Raw genomic sequence first — 16,659 nt, forward strand, 5'->3', positions numbered from 1 at the left:
GTGAGCACAGCAATGATTGAAAATGCAATTCTCTAAATCAGGGGTTGGCACACTTTTCCTTGAAAGGGTCAGAAAAATATATTAGACTCTAAGGGACAGTCTCTGTTGCAACTCTGCTGTTGGCAGTACAAAAACAGCCATAAACAATACATAACCTAGTGTGTGACTATGTTCCAATGAAACATTATGTATAGACACTGAAATTTGAATTTCATGTACTTTTCATGTTTCACAACACTCCCTTTTTTGCCCACTTAAAAATGTAATAAAATGCATTCTTAGCTCATAAATCATACAAAAACAGGCAAATCTGGCCAATGGCTCTTAGTTTGCCAACCTCTGCTTTAGATTTGTAAACAGTCTTTATCTGTCATATCATTAGACAGATTAGCAGTAAGTAACCTGTGACCATGAGCATTATTAATGGAAGAATCAGAGAATTTTATGTGCAGACTGTATAAAATACAGATGAATGTTACAAAATGAATGGTCCCTGCTTTGGAAGACTGATGACCCATTCTGGCTCCAAGTTATACACATTTCTTCTGCCAGGCAGTGCCTAAATCCAAGCCCATCCCAATACACAAACCAACCCCAAGCCTTCTGAGAGTTTGGGATCAGGTGAAGCTCACTTGTGTTTAAAAAAATAGTAATAAGCAATTTGTTTCAAAAGGTCTTGACATTAAAAAAGTCCTGCTTGCCTTGGTATAATGAAGGGGCCTGATAAAGAAGTGTTTCCCCAGTTTTTATCTAGCACAAGTCATACTCTGGGTTTAAGAAAAAAAAAAAAAACCACTGGAGACAGTATCACAAAATTCCATTTCAGAAGTTAAGAGACTAATGAAATAAATTAGAAAGATAATTAACTCTGGAACCTAAAGCAATAGTTAATTGGGAAAAAGAATGGGAAACCCAGTAAGACTCACTAATTGTATAAGGTTAGCTGAGGTTTTGAGTCTGAGAGATTATGGTTTCACTTAAAAAAAAAAAAAAAAAGATGTGAGGGCTGGTTAATTTGTGAAGGAGAGTACTGAGATGTTTGATTTCTAACAATCTTACAACTACCTAAATTTAAAAGCTCAGAATTCTATTCCAAATACTCGAGACATTCATTTAAATAAGCATTATTATTTTTCCCAACATCTTAGTAGTACATTGAAAAGAATATAATTAGCAAATAACTGGAAGACACACTTCACTTTCAAATTGTTAGTTCCTGACTTTAAAAACATAAAGACCACTATGACTTTATAAAATCCTAGTGAGAGTTTCTCATAAAGTCAATATTGAAGTTTTAATAAAATTAGTTTTTCCCAACGAAACTCACTCAAAGAGATATATGCTGAAGTACTGTCCTAAGATGTTCTCTCCTTTCATGCAAGATAAACCACCATGTCTTAGAAGCTGTAAAGACTTCTCACTCAGGGTGAAAAAAAAAAGCAGTTCTGAGCTGGGGAAGCATATGGTGGCTTCACCGCAAGAGTTCAGAAGCCCCTGTGGCAGGGACAGAAAAGAGGTCACAGAAGGCAGACATCACACCGTGCAAGTTGGAAGACTCTTCAAGCAGAGAAACAGCCCTGACCAGAACCACACATTACCAAACACTGATTGAGAATGATTTATTAAGGTCCAATTAGTAAGTTTTTAATTTCAAATAGTCCACATCACCTTAAGAATGAATGCACATAAAGTCCAAGATCATTTCTTTCACGTCCACTATAAAATGCTCTGTATTTTGTATAAAGTCTGTGCAAACAACTTTCTGCTAACTGGTCCCCCAGATTCTTTTCACTTTGGGCACTTGCTGCATCTGCCCTCCATTTAAATGGTGACCATGCACTGACTTCCTCCTTCCTAAATAACCATTCTTCTGGACATCTCTCTCTTAAACATACTCCTGACTTTCCCACACCTGCTTCATGACGGTGACGTTACTGGCTACTTATTACAACAAACTGGTGCAATGACTAGTTGACCTGGCCAATTAAACAGGTATCTCCCAATGCGGCGGCATCCATGGGGGTGACCCTAGAGAATTCACAATATCCAGTTGCATACTGATACATTCAATCCATTTGCTACAGAAGGGTCCCAAGCTATCTAATATGAAGATGATCTTTTATTCACTTGGCATGTTTGATTTCTTTGTGTTTTCTTCAATTCTACATTACAGCTCTGCCTACCAAGAGCTGGACAATCCATCTCTCAAACGAAACTTGAAATTGCTAGACATATTAATTAGGGTGTCCTGCCTATTTGTGACAGTTGACTGTTTCTCGTTATACAAAAGTCACTCTCCTCTAAAGTAACCACTGTGTTTCCTTTGTAAAAAGGTAATTTAACTGGCTATCCTCACAATTGCCACACATGCAGGGCAAAAGCAGGAAATCCTCTTTCATAAAAGGTAGAAGTATAAAAAGACACTTCACATTTAAAAAAAAAAAATCCTTCATGGGAATGTGTCCTAAGTAAGTAATCAATTATATGGACAAAGTTTTATGTACATACAAGTTTTGCAACATTATTTATAACAGTGAAAATTAGACATAACCTAAGTAGTCAACAGTATGGGAATGGTTAAATAAACTGAGATGCGTCCATTATATGGAATATTATATAGCCATTAAAATTATGGTTTTTTGTAAAATTTTTAATGCCATAGGAAAAATGTGGCAATTCTGCAGTGGAAAAAACAAACTGGTTATAAAATCATTTACAGTATGATCCCAATTATATAAAAAGGTATATAATATACATATAGGCATACACAGGGGCAATGCTGTTAATGGTGGTTACTTCTGGGCTGTGATATCAGAATTTTTTCTGTTTTACACATTTCTTCATTTTTCAAGTTTTCTAAAATGACTATGTATTATAATACAGAAAAACACAGGTTATTAAAAAAAATCCCTCTGATGAACTGACAATTAGAATGGACTTGGGTATTATAAATATGTGGGAACAATACCACTGTGTTCACCTTCCATAACTTTTATGGAGTACACATTCTTCCGAAAATAAACTTACATTTCCTGTTTGTTTCATACATGTTAAACACTTGAATAAAAAGGTACCATTGTGATTAGATCATTGCTTGTTTCATAACCTAAACAAATACTGGCTTTGACATCAGGTTTTCCTATTTCCTAGAAGATTTAAAATGAGTACCTTTCATCTTTCTGAGTAAGGCATACTGCATACATACATTACATGCATGCTTTCTAAAAAAGTCATTCTAATTTATAGTTTTCCTACATAAGGAAAAAATGGAGTTATGATAGCTTAAAAACAGTCTATAGTCTTATCCATCACAAGCATGCTGATAGGCATAAACACGTTTATTAAATGAAATGTATCCTTTAAAAATAAAAAAAAGGGAAGCCTGTATGTAAATGAAGTTGTGGATTCAACGAGTCAGAATTTATTCCGACTTCCACCAAACCACACAAAATCTCCCGAAGACTAGTTAGTGTACGGTAAATGGACACTCCAGAGTCTGTTTCCGAATTTCATCACGAGATCTCCACTTTCTACTTTCAAAAGGAATGGGGATCAGGAGGAGGGTCGTCACATAAGCTAATTTTCAATATGTATCAAGTCTTGTTGGGTCTAGGAAGAAATACTGCCGTTGGTTAGTGTTTTAAGTACGTGAGTGTACTTTTCCTCTCTCTCTCACACCCCACCTGGCCCTGGCCTTTGGGTACAGGGGAGCCTGCTCGATCTTCAATGGATGGCGGCCGCTTCTCATCGTAGCTTCGTTTCTACACCATGGAGTGGTCATTGCTGTGGACTCCGGCCAAGATGGTGTGGTTGAGGGAGGAAGCCGAGCGGTCCGAGCCTTCAGTGGGGCCGCTGGTGTTCTCGCTGCGCTGACAGCAGAGGATCTGCCTGAAGGTGGCGCTCATCTCCTTGTCGCGGTAGGAGTAGATGATGGGGTTCATGGCGGAGTTGAACTCGGCAAGCAGGAGGAAAAACTTCTCATAGGCCAGGACGTCACACTGGGGACAGCACACGTCGAGAAGTAACAAGACCAGTCCAGGAGTCCAGCAGATGATAAAGGCACCTGGGAGGTCAGGGAGAGGGAGCAGGATCAGGGAGGTTTAAAAAAAAGAGAGAGAGAACAAAAAAAAGTAAATGATGAAGTAAGCAACCATATGGTGAAATGATTTCAGTTCAAGATAAAAACACAGAGCTTCAAAGCCACCAGATCTTTATTTGAAATGAAATGTTCACTATCCTAAATAATCAGAAAACGTTTGGATGATTAGAAAATCAATTTGAACTATATTCAATACCTTGTAATAACCTATAATGAAAAAGATTATGACAAGGAATATATACCTGTATATGAATATGTATAACTGTATCACTATGCTATACACCAGAAATTAATACAACATTATAAATCAACTATACTTCAGTTAAAAATAAACCCAATTTAATAAAATCTCATTACTTCAGATCTTACTAAAATGGAGTATTTATGAGGCATTGATGATGATTAATTTGAGCAAAACAGAGTGTGCTAAGCAACTGATATATAAATCTGAGACATCTTGCATTCAGGATATACACTTTGATGCTTATAAAAAATATGGTATTCTAATAGCATAAAATTGTTTTCAGGCAGAAGCACTGACAAATGTTCTTTAACATTTAGTTAAGGCACAGTTTCTGGATTCAGGTTGATTGGGCTCAAATCCTTGCTTTGCGATTTAATAAACTGGGTGAACTCTGGCAAATTACTTTCTTTACCTCAGTTTTCTCATCTGAAAAATAGAAATGATTATATTTACCTCATTTGGTTTGTCGTAGGAGTCAATGAGTGCTAAGAAAGCAATCACTCAGTATACATGGGCCTGTTTGGGAATAGCAATTTCCAATGATAAGATGTATATTTACTTTTATTTTCAGTCCACTATCACTTAAATGGTGTTTTTCTACAGGCTTTACAAATTATTAATTAATTCAATCTGCACCATGGCCATATGCGATAGAAACTATTATCCCATCACACAGATAAAGAAACTGAGACCCAGAGAAGTTAAATAACTTGCTCAAAGCCGGGGTACTGGAAGGTGGCAGACAGGAGACAAACCCTGGAGTTTCTGCTCTTTAAGGCTGACTCCAGAGTCCACGTTCCAGAAAACATTATGTTATAGTCCCCACTTCTTATATTAACAAAATGAAGTATTTTAAACCAAAATTTTTTTGATTTAGATGTTTTCCTGTTTAGATTCTCTTTCTTCCCCAACTAGACTGAACCATTAAGATTTTACTATAATTACAAAGGAAGGAAATAGAGATTATAGTCTTCATCCCAGTTTATTTATTTACCTCCTGAAATCACTCATTGGGCTCCCAGGGAAAAAGGTTGTGAAAAAGCATTAGAATCTACCACCATGTTAGCCTGGGATGAGCTGGGGGTCCTCGGCTAAGAGAACGTGAACCAGTAGCACGGTCGTGTCCTATTACATCTCACTTTCTGGGCCCCTGATGTATAAACAGTCTACACAGCGAGCCTACAGGGAACAGGGATGAACCCAGAAGGGCATCTGAATCTTCTGATTCACTGGTCTAGGTGGATGCGGGCTGGGATTGGGGTCATGAATTGAGACTAGCCTCAAGGAGTGAGTTCCACAAAATGTGTTTGAGTCTCCAAGCAGCCTGGTTTTGAATGTGAGCTTTCTTTTCCAAACCTTTTCAGCAGGGAAATGAAAATAAAGAATGGAGCAGGGTACCCCCATAAAGCTCTTTGTTCTAAATACAAATGTGTATTGGTTTTCAACTGCTGTTCACTTTGAAGACTGGCCAAGGTGCTTCATTTTCTAATAAATACAATACCTTAGACTTTCCTTAGAGAGAGAGGGGAAAAAAATATTTCAAATATCAGGAGATAATAGCCAAGGAGCTATTTGAACTTCAAGTAAAAAAAAAAAAAATGTTAATAAAGCATTCATTCCAAGGCCTTGAATTTCCTTGCTTGAAAATCACTCAGAAAGCTAAACATAAAGGCAAATCAAAGGAATGCCTCTTGAGTTTCAGAAATAATGCATTATTCATTGAGAAGCCAGGAATTATTCTCAGGGTGGAAAATGCTGGGATGGAAAATACATGGTCCCATTATTCCATTTACTTGGAAACTAAAACCATGCAGGCCCTTCATGAATGGGAGAGCATTCTTTCAAGTTCCCTTTCCCCTTTCTTTTATCAAAGCTCTAATTGAACTCAAATTCAGAGCTTGATTAGATACCAGCAACATGCATGTCAGTAGATTTATTTTAAAGGAAATGACCTTTTTCTCCTTCCAGGCTGCAGAAGGGAACATCCTTACTCCCCAGGATTTGCTCAGGCCGCGGGACTCTGTTCAAAAGTGACAGAGTTCCGATACAGTCGTTTGTTGTTTATAACTTCTTCTGATTTTTAAATTCACAAAGAACAAGATCTTCGCAATAAAAGCCAGGGTCTCAGGAATTAGCCCAAAGGGGGCTTTACCAAAAATGCAAAAAGCCTCGCGAGATTAGAGACAGGAAGTGGGGACACCGCAGCCCGATGCAGGAGCTAATATACACGCACATGGATGCTTCACTGAGGAACTCCAAGTCCTCTCCTTTCTTCTTCACTAAAAAGGAACCGTTCTCAGTACTAGAATTAGGCCCAGCCACCCAGTCACAACACTCTGTGTTTGGAACTTCAAGACTTGACTGAGTAATTTAAGGGCCTCAAAGCATGGGGCTCAAAAATCAACATCTAAACCCAAAACTACAGAGCCTTCCCTTCTTCTCACGTCCCTTGTCTTTCACAGAAGTGCTAAGGATCAAGCTGACCAAGAGATGAAAAGTGGACTATGTCAGGGGCAACTGGGCCCTGGGAAATTCCATCTAAAAAAGAGTGACTGAATATTATGAGGTCAAGTTTGCTCAAACTACGGATTTGTCACCAAGCTTCTAAAAACAAACACTACACCCAAGCCCCTTTAGTAAAAAAGGCACCAACTATAATCCAGTCGGGTCACAGAACTTGAGACGTGCATTGTGGACCCTCAATCTGTCACCTGTGGACAGATTATCAACACCTAATCTGTAAAGACTCAAGTCCACACCTGTAAGGCAGGTGAATAAGAGTAAAGGGAACCCATCTCCACATCTGTAAAGTAGAGAAGAAACAGCTTCTTCTTACTCCACAGGGTGTGGTGAGGATCAAATTGAGACACGACACATAAAAGCCTCTACACACTGCACACCCACCCGACTACACCACCTGCTGCCAGGGTGGATTCGTGCGAGCTGGTGTAGCCCAGGACCAGCGCAGGTACCGTCCAGAGCACCACGTGGACCATGAAGACCTGGCATTTCAAAAAGCTCTGAGATGATACCACCCTAATTATGAGAGATTTCTAGGGCTTGCCGTTGGACGCGAGCAGGATAACACAAAGGAAAAGAGAGGAACACAGAGCAGGACAGAAGCCCCAAATCACTTTTGGAGTTTCTCATGGGTCACCTCAATACCTACCAAGATGATGAATAAAATAATGCGGCACTCGGTAGGGACGGTCCTTTAGGTCGTTTGTATATTTCCAGAACATTTCCGACGGATGAATCCCCAAAGACCAACGCATAAAAGCAAGGAATGGCATGCAACAGCAGGAGAGAGGAAACACAAGCCGTTTGTGGTTACTTATTGTAAAGTCAGAAGCAGAAGTGGCAGAGGAGATGTTCAAGGTCGTGGAGACTTTGCACACCGCCTGGCTAAGACGTCTGAAACTGCTCCAGTCCGGCACTGATTCTCAGCCCCAGCCACACACTACAAAAGCCTGCAGAGCTTTTAAGAAATCATGATCTTCATCTACCCTTCCTCCCATGAGATTTTAATTTCACTGGCCTCACTGGCCAGAGTCTCATTTAACGTACAACACTGTAAGGGAAGGGAAGAGGAAAATGATCTGGATAAAGGCAAAAGCATCAGATATTTCCAAATTCCAGAGTTGAAATAATAAGAGCCTGAACAGAGGCAGTGGCGATGGGAGGAGAGAGGCATGAAAGGATTGGAAAAGCGTTTAGGAGATGGACTGCCTGGAACGGATGAGGAAGATACAAGAGTCCAGAATGATGCCTAGGTTTTCCATTTGGGCGCAGGAAGAGTGGTGCTACCTTCCACTGAAGGAAGAAACACAGGAGGAAGTGTTGGTTGGGGTTTTCTGGGGGGAAGGGAGAAGAAGGCAGGCGATGCCCTCAGTTTTACATCTCCTTAGCTTGAGGTGGCTGCATGACTTCAGATGGAGATGACTTAAAGACATCCTGACAGGCTCCTAGCAATCTGAGTCCTTTCTCTCAGTGTGCTGAGCAAGAGTGGTTACATTCCGCATGACTTGCCAATATTACAAGTAACATGGGGAGGACAATATTGAAAATATATCTGTGAGCTGGGATAAATAGCAGAAGTTGCTGTTCCTTGAGCAAGCTTCATTCCTTTCTTATACATCTGTCAAATCAATCTGGGGCCGGAGGGAGCCCTGTGCCTACAAAGATAGAAGGAGAGATGCTGGAATGCAGACGCAAAGGGCAGGGGGGAAGGAAGCTGTTTGGGAACCACAGGTCACAGCTGCGGAACACGATCATATTACCACACCTTCCCTGAAACCTACACAACCCCATCTGCTGAATAATGCTTACCATCTGGTCTCACAATTAGAGTCTTTTTTCTAGAGTGGCTTTTTCCTATCTAGTTGAACTATGCTTACACGTGGAACGTAAGAACCAAAGTTAAAGAGAGAAAGAAAACAAAATGCCGGACAGAGAAGACCTCTAGGGAGGGAGTCCAAGATTTTTGATGAAAAAGACAGAAAGCATTTCCAGTCTGGCGGGCCAATTTGTGTTTTTACAAAAAAAAAAAAAAAAAAAAAAATCAGACATCCCACAGATCTAAAACAAGTCAAGGTAAATCAGTTCTCCACCGCTGCTGGGTTTTGAGTTAACCTCTCCTTGGCTTCGCCTTTCTTGTTTCTCAAATGAGGATCTCAGAGGCTTGCGGTAGAACACAAATGCGAAAGTAAGTGTTCATGTACATAAACCACTCTTTCTACTTCCACTGAAGTGTATATTCTTTCAGGGCGGACATCTTGCTCTCCCAGAATCAGACCCAATTTTAGTTCATTTCCGTAGTTCTGATGTGACTTCCGCTATTAAGGTACACACACAGGGCGAGCTAGAAAATCATTCTAAATCATAAATCTTAAGAGACTGTCAGGTAACAGACCACAAACACAAAGCTTATTGCTAAGGTCTAACTGTCAAGGGGTCATTGGAATGGAGATGTATGTGAATGGCTTTTTGAGATTAAAGCTTCTCTCAGAGTAAACTAGATCCATTTTAAAACCTGTTTTCCATAACACTGAGAAGATACTATGAATGCAACTGAGGTATCTCCACCGTAAGTCACTGTTGCCTTAATATCAATTTTACTTCATTCAGTTTAGTGTCCAGCACTTCTGCTTCTTCATGGTGATAGAAAATACTTCCTGCATTTAAGATTTCACGATTTCATTATTGTGTGACATATTCTAGGGTTCCCATCACTCACTCCTGAGAGCAACATTGATCTTCTAGAGAAGGGCATTCACAACACACAGGTCTTCACAGCAGAGTAGAATACTCATTCTGTTCTCTTTTTTTTAATATTCCTGGGTGGAAGATTCAGCCCCATAACGATGTCCTGATTAACACAGTGCTGGCTTTCCCGTACATTGGAGGGTGCAAACAGTGCCCTCCTCCTGGCCTTGTATACTCTCCTGCACATTAAGCAGTGAGTGTCATACATATACATGCCCCACGTCCTACAACAGACTCGAAATCTTGTCCTGCAACTGTACATTGATTGGAAGGCACACGCTGAAGTGGCTGGCGTGCTAGGACCCGTCTCTTAAAGAGGACCATCGGGGCTTGAGGACAGCCAGTGGAAACCACTTCTCCAGGGCTACAGACCCAGCCAAGTGTGCAATACCTTTTTTTCTGCCTATTGCAATAGGCTTCTAACCAATTCCTCTTCCTCCATACTTCTTCCCTAAAGTCCAGCTTGCACAGAACAGCCAGGATGATCTTTCAAAAGCATAAATCAATTCATACTAAATCATTTTCCTACTTAAAATCCTGAAAAGGCTTCCTACTTGAAATCCTTACTGTGGTCCATGATGCCCTGCGTGACTGGCCCCTGCCAGACTCTTTAACCTCCTCTCTTTCCACTCATCCCTCATTCATTGGGTTCTAGCCACACACACCATGCTATGCTCATTTCTGTCTCAGGACCCTTTGCATTTATGGTTCCTTCACCTGGGAATACTCTTTCTGTAGATCGTCAGGTAGACTCTTCATGTCCACTTACTATTCAGTATCACTTCCTTAAAGGCCAACCCTGACTATCCTAGCTAAAGCAGCACCGTCTCCCCACTAATTATCCCATTTTATCATCTTCCTACCCCGTATCTTTACCCAAAAATATCTTACTTATTGGTTTATGTGTTTATTTTCTGTCTTCCTTCAATGAGAAGGTAAGCTCATAATGGAAGGAATGGTGTCTCTTTCATGTCAGTATCTCCAGCATCTAGGACAAAGGCTGGCAAACAGTGGATACTCAATATATCTTCTGCTGAATGAATTGGCAAATCACAGCTAACTGCCTAATAGACATAGCCAAAGCAAGGAAAGTCAATTAGCAGAAAAGTCATCCAGTTCCATTTGGAAAATTAACACTAACACATACAGTGTATGAGGTCTTTAAATGAGTGCTACAGGGCATTCAAAGGGACACATGGTGGACTCTGTAGGCAAAAGTCTCGTTATGTATGCATCTGTTACTGTAGAAAAACTAGCCTACTGTTTCTAATTCTGATGAGGGTCAGATTATCTGTGGAATCTACTGAGCTTTGGAGAACCAGGCTGGGTCAGGAATGAGGGAGACATGGCATGAGCCAAATTGCTGTTAAAGGAATGCTTCCATAGGATGCTGCTACCCTATCAGACCCTGGATTCCACAGCAGCTTCCTGGAAAACTCACTAATTGACCCAACAGACCTTTGTGTTAAGCCCTCAAGATTCAAAGTTCCACTCAGGGGCATCCAACTCGCCATGATGTAGTCTCATATCCATGCTCCAGCTATCAGGGAGTAGGAAGAAAGACTATATCCCACCCCTCCAGCGTATGTCTTATCATTTAAAAAAATTACAAATTACAGTTCTAATCATTTATCAGCATAATCAGGGTCCATTCATAATATTACGTTTGAATATTCGTAAGACTTTTTCAAGTGTCATACTCAGATATTTTGCAGAGACTCAAATTTAGTGCATTGTTTTCATATATGTATGTCCTGATAATCTGTAATGCCGTTTTCTTGACTCAAGGAACACATTATTTATGAGGATGCTAAGGACAATTCTCATTAATCTAATTTTTCTTCCCAGAACGGTGTATCAGCTGCTTTTCTTTCACTGTTTGATGTCTAAGTGATGACACAAAGCTAATTTCTTGAATTAAGATAACTTTCTTTCCTACAGAAAATTTTGAAAGTACAGAAAAATATAAATAGGGAATTTAAAAAATCACTTAAAGTCCTGCAGTCAAGAGACACCGTAGTATATGACCTTTTACATTTTTTTTCACGTTCCTTTTCATTCTAAATCTGTTTTCCCTTTTGGGGATTTCATATAAAATCAACAGAGACAGATGGTCTGTTTATTAGTGATGGGTAAAGGAGGGCAGGCAATCAGATGTTTTATTTTCAGGAATATGTTTTTGTTCTGTTTTTATAGGTTTGGGGTGTTTGATATGCTTTTGCTGTTTTTATATAGTAATGTGTCCTAATTTGGTCAACACAATATCCTCTTGAATCAGTGAGGATATTCATTACAGTTTATTTTAAGCTATGCTACCTCTGTTTCCATGAAAGAGGCTTCAATACACACAAATGGGCTGGCGGGCGGTGGAGGACACCATATGCAGGACGCTTTCCTGAATAGAGGACCCCTTGGAAAGACAGGATAATGAATTGCCTCCAAAGCCAGCTTCTTCCTATACTTAAAACGTCCCGTGATGCCATCTAATGAGTAGGCAAAGAGCTGTATCAGACAATCATACGGGAAAAAGGTATGTTCTCCTGGAAGTTTCTATGAATAGAGAAAATGAAGCTGCGATGCCGCTCAAATAATACAGAAGCAGCGTGGCCATTCTTATTAGCTCCAAATTCTAAGAAATCAAGAGACAGCTAGGAGACTAACGATGGGCTAAGTTATATTTCCTTACAAACACACCCACACACTATACTTTCAACAGTAGCTAATGTTCTCCTGAAGTAGCATATGAGTCTATGACCCCTGAGGTCTCTGTATAAGCAGACAAATCAGGAAGTGCTTTAATTTACTTTCAACAAAATCAGTGCATGTTAATATGGGTCACTGCCTCTCGCTTCCTCCTTAAACATGTTTTCTTTCTTTATTGAAGTACAGTCAGTTACAGTGTGTTAATTTCTGGTGCCCAGCATAATGTTTCAATCATCCATACACATACATATATTCGTTTTCATATTCTTTTTCATTATAGGTTACTACAAGATACTGAATATAGTTCCCTGTGCCAAACAGAAGTGTGGTTTTTGTCTATCTTATATATAGTAGTTAATATTTGCGAATCTCGAACTCTCAATTTATCCCTTCCCATCCTTTTTCTCCTCAGTAACCATAAATTTGCTTACTGTGTCTGTGAGTCCGTTAAACATGTTTTCTGATTTCTCCAGCTCTGTCTTGGAGCAAACTAACTAGAGTAAGGCTGGCTCACCACATCATTACTGCCCACTGATAAGCAAAAAACGTTACTCCAAATGCCTACCCACCACTTTCTTGGAAGTCCTTATCAGTTTCAAATGACACATATATTTTAAACTTATAAGTAAATATGTATAATTTACATACATGCACATATACATATATGTACATACGTACAGTATATAAATGTATATATAACACATATGTATAGGTGTATGGATATATATGTCCATACTCACACACATTCAGAGCATTCACTGCATTTTAGTGTCTTCAAAAAGACAATGAGATTTATTTTCTTTGACATGAATCCCAACCAAAAAGGATGTCACATATTCTCCACATAGGAGATAATTCACCATTGTCAGCATAATTAAGTCTGTTTTGCTTCCTAAACCCAGTGATTGCAAAATTAAAAAAAAAACAAAAACAGATTTCCCTCTTTAAAAAATCTTAAATCTCACAGAAAATCACTGTCGTCAAACACAGACCAACACTGTCTAACTCAGAAAGTGATACTAAACTTGTTGCATGACTGTGGTCTAGCTGTTACCAAGGTGATCTGAATAACATTTCTCTCTTTAAAAGATAAATAATGCTCCCCACCCCAAGAATCTCTCCCTAGAAAAAGTTCAACCTATACAGGGAACTTACAATTGGTTTTGCAACATATTTTAATTTTTCAGCTATGAATCAAGATTCTTCCAAAATGGTATGACTCTAAACGAGTGTTAAAATCTAGCGAAACATGCTCACAGAAAAGAGCTGATGACAGAATCCTGTGGGTTTTGTTCTTTGCAGTTCATGAACTCCTGGCGTGGATCAACGAGATATGAATTACTCAGAAGACAAAATTCAAGGATGAAGAAACAATGGAAATTTAATTTATAATTCATTATTTTAATAACAAAATGAGGGGAAAAGTTAAAACTTAATCCAAAAGCAAATTCAGAAATACTCTTGCAACCTAAAATATTTATTAAAAGATTATGTGTGTGTGTATATATATGTATTTTTTTTTATTGGCTGAAAGACACGATAAATACGATAATCACTTTCAGTTTGGCCACGTGCCTCTTACAGTTGCTAAATGTCCTGGATTGATGTTTACAAAGTACAAATGCTTGGCGGAGTGGGAGGGAGGTACAGTCTGTTCTGCTAAACATGATAGCTCTGTGCCTAAGACATCTCTTGTTATCAAAAACTCTTATTAAAAAGCTTTTTCTTTCAGTTGTAAAAATAATTATTCAATTGGCAAGTGGGTACTTAGGCTAAAGAGTTCCAAATGCAAGTCAAAAACATGTTTTTCTACACGGATTTCAGTTTCACTACAAGTTCTGAGTAAAATATGCGTTGCTCAACACTAACGAAGCGAAGACCAAATATCAGAGCAAATTCTAACACATAAATCCGGGACAAAAGTCTATCAGTTCTAAAGCCATCAAAAAACAAAAACAAAAACCTTCAACAGCATCACTTCTTAGAATTTATCCATTTATCCTATGGAGGTATTTGTACACAGTACAGTTATGTATGGGCAAGACGTTCTCTGCAGCACTGTTTAATTTTTAAAAGTTGGAAATAATCTAAACAACCACAAATAGAGAAGTAAAATAAGTTGGACTCATAAAGTGGAATTCTATTCAAATTTCTAAAGTTCATAAGATATTCTGTCCTTACCAAATGATCTCCATGATGCACTGTTAAGTAAAAAGAACAAGATATTTAAAAAATATATAATATGGTATCAGTTATGTTTTAACAGTAGTAAAAAAAAACAAAGCGTGCCCACACACAGACACTCCATAATAATAAGCTTGAACTGAGGCAGTCCATTAATTTAAAAAATGTTTAGAACACAAAATTATAAAAATGACACCTTCAATAATTTATTTGAATTTAAAAATACCAATTTGTATTCACTTGCCAGCCCTTTATCAGGGAGCCAAAGCTTTATATTTGAATATGGGTCTGTTAACTGGCGTTCCGCAACACCTTCCAAGCAAAGCCACATCAGTAAAGCATCACATACTACTTCCAAATTTGCTTCTTCAAAGTGGACTCAGAACTTAAAATTCTTGCAAAGCAAACGCAGTACAAAAACTTTACTGATTTTTTAATGGTCTTCCCCAAATTTACAGTTGTTCTTACCTGCAAATTGAAAGCAATGTCTTTTTGTGAATTGCCTTCACTGAATATTAACAAACCCTCTCGCTTAGCTTTCCCAGAAACATTTTCTTCTGGCACTGATTTCTATCAGATAATGTGATATTGACCTACATTACTGTTTTTGTTTTAAGCTGGAGTATAGTCAATTTACAATGTTGTGTTAGTTTCTGGTGTACAGTATAGTGATTCAGTTATACATACATATGTGTGTGTATGTGTATAAATATATTTTTTTTCCTTTTCATATTCTTTTTCATTACAGGCCGTTACAAGATATTGAATACAGTTCCCTGTGCTATACCATAGGACCTTGTTGTTTATCTATTTTATACATAGTAGTTGGCATCTGCAAACCCCAAACTCCCAACTTATCACTCCCCTCCTTTCCCTCCCTGGTAACTGTAAGTTTATAAGATGTCATAAATCTCCTAGAAAAGAACACAGGCAAACATTCTCTGATAGAAATTGTAGCAATATTCTCCTAGGTCAGTCTACCGAGGCAATGGACATAAAAGCAAAAATAAACCAATGGGACCTAATTAAACTTACAAGCTTTTGCACTATTGTTATAATAACCTGGCATAAGTAGCTTTAGGAGTAAAAACGATCGATTCTTGGTAACTGTCAGAAGCTGGATTACTTGGCCTTAATGCAATAGTCTATTAACCTTTTTTTTTTTTTTAAATCAACCCAAATATATGAGTGTATAGTGTATGTCAGGTACTACCCTAGAACTGTGGATACCACAGTGAATCAAACAGAAAAAACTCTCTCCCCTCACTGAGCTCAGGTTCTAGGAAGGGTATGAAAGACAACTAACAAAATAAACAAGTAAAATATGTTTTAGGGGGGAAAGTATTTGGAGGCCATGAGACAGCAAGTGAGGAAGGAGAGCGTAGCTTATGCAGTAATCCAGACAAGAGCTAAGGGTGGCTTTGAACCTGAGAAGGTGGCGATCACGGACACAGGTTGATAGTACAGCTGATAGGATTTGCTAACAGACAGGGTGCTGGGGAGAGGGAGAGGAGTCCAGGAAAGCTGTGAGCAACTGGAAAAAAGGATTTAGTGACAAGGAGGTCACTGAGGACAGTCCGGGGGGGGGGGTGTCTTGAGGAAGAGAGAGACTGAGATTAAGAAAGAGACTGACCAAGAGCAGCACCAACCATCTGTAGCTTCTTCTTCTCACCTGTTGGAGGAAGCATCTGTCTGGCCCACTCAGAAACACGCAGTGGGCTGAGTGGTGCGGGCCGTGTGCTGGGGGTGCCCCACGGCTGTCCAGCAGCGTCCGTGGCTGGATGGTTGAGTCTTTTGCTCCAGGAATGAAATGTTAGCAAGCCCTTTTGGCTTCAGAACTAAAGCTCATCTGTATTCAATACGATAGTCTTATCTTAAAAAGAACAGCTAGCAGACTGGGGAAGATTTATAATCCTATTCATGACAGAATGAGTAAGAAATCAATGGACACACCCATACACTGTTGACAGAAGAGGCATTTGATAATCATTTTGGAAAGCCATCTGGCAATGTCTAGATGTATAACATCCTATCTAACAATTCCAGCTTCAGAAATGTATCATATCCAGAAATACTTGAAGCAGCATGTAAAATGATGAATACAGAGTGTTTGGTGACGCAGTATTTGTACTGGGGGAAAACTGTAAACCTGCACATTCACCGA

At 39.0% G+C, this 16,659-nt stretch overlaps 1 protein-coding gene across 6 annotated transcripts in view; it reads right to left on the reverse strand.

Annotated features, from left to right (window-relative positions):
• Nucleotides 1-1,604: 1,604 nt before the first annotated feature.
• LPAR1 (lysophosphatidic acid receptor 1) overlaps nt 1,605-16,659 on the reverse strand; it is a 134,341-nt gene continuing 119,286 nt past the window's right edge. For all 6 annotated transcript variants that reach the window (XM_074361983.1, XM_074361984.1, XM_074361982.1 and 3 more), the window contains one exon: nt 1,605-4,063. In XM_074361983.1, the coding sequence (XP_074218084.1) occupies nt 3,762-4,063 (302 nt within the window). In that variant the 3' untranslated portion in view covers nt 1,605-3,761. The remainder of the gene's footprint in view (nt 4,064-16,659) is intronic.

Source organism: Camelus bactrianus, chromosome 4, assembly GCF_048773025.1.
Source record: "Camelus bactrianus isolate YW-2024 breed Bactrian camel chromosome 4, ASM4877302v1, whole genome shotgun sequence".
Taxonomy (NCBI): Eukaryota; Metazoa; Chordata; class Mammalia; order Artiodactyla; family Camelidae; genus Camelus; species Camelus bactrianus.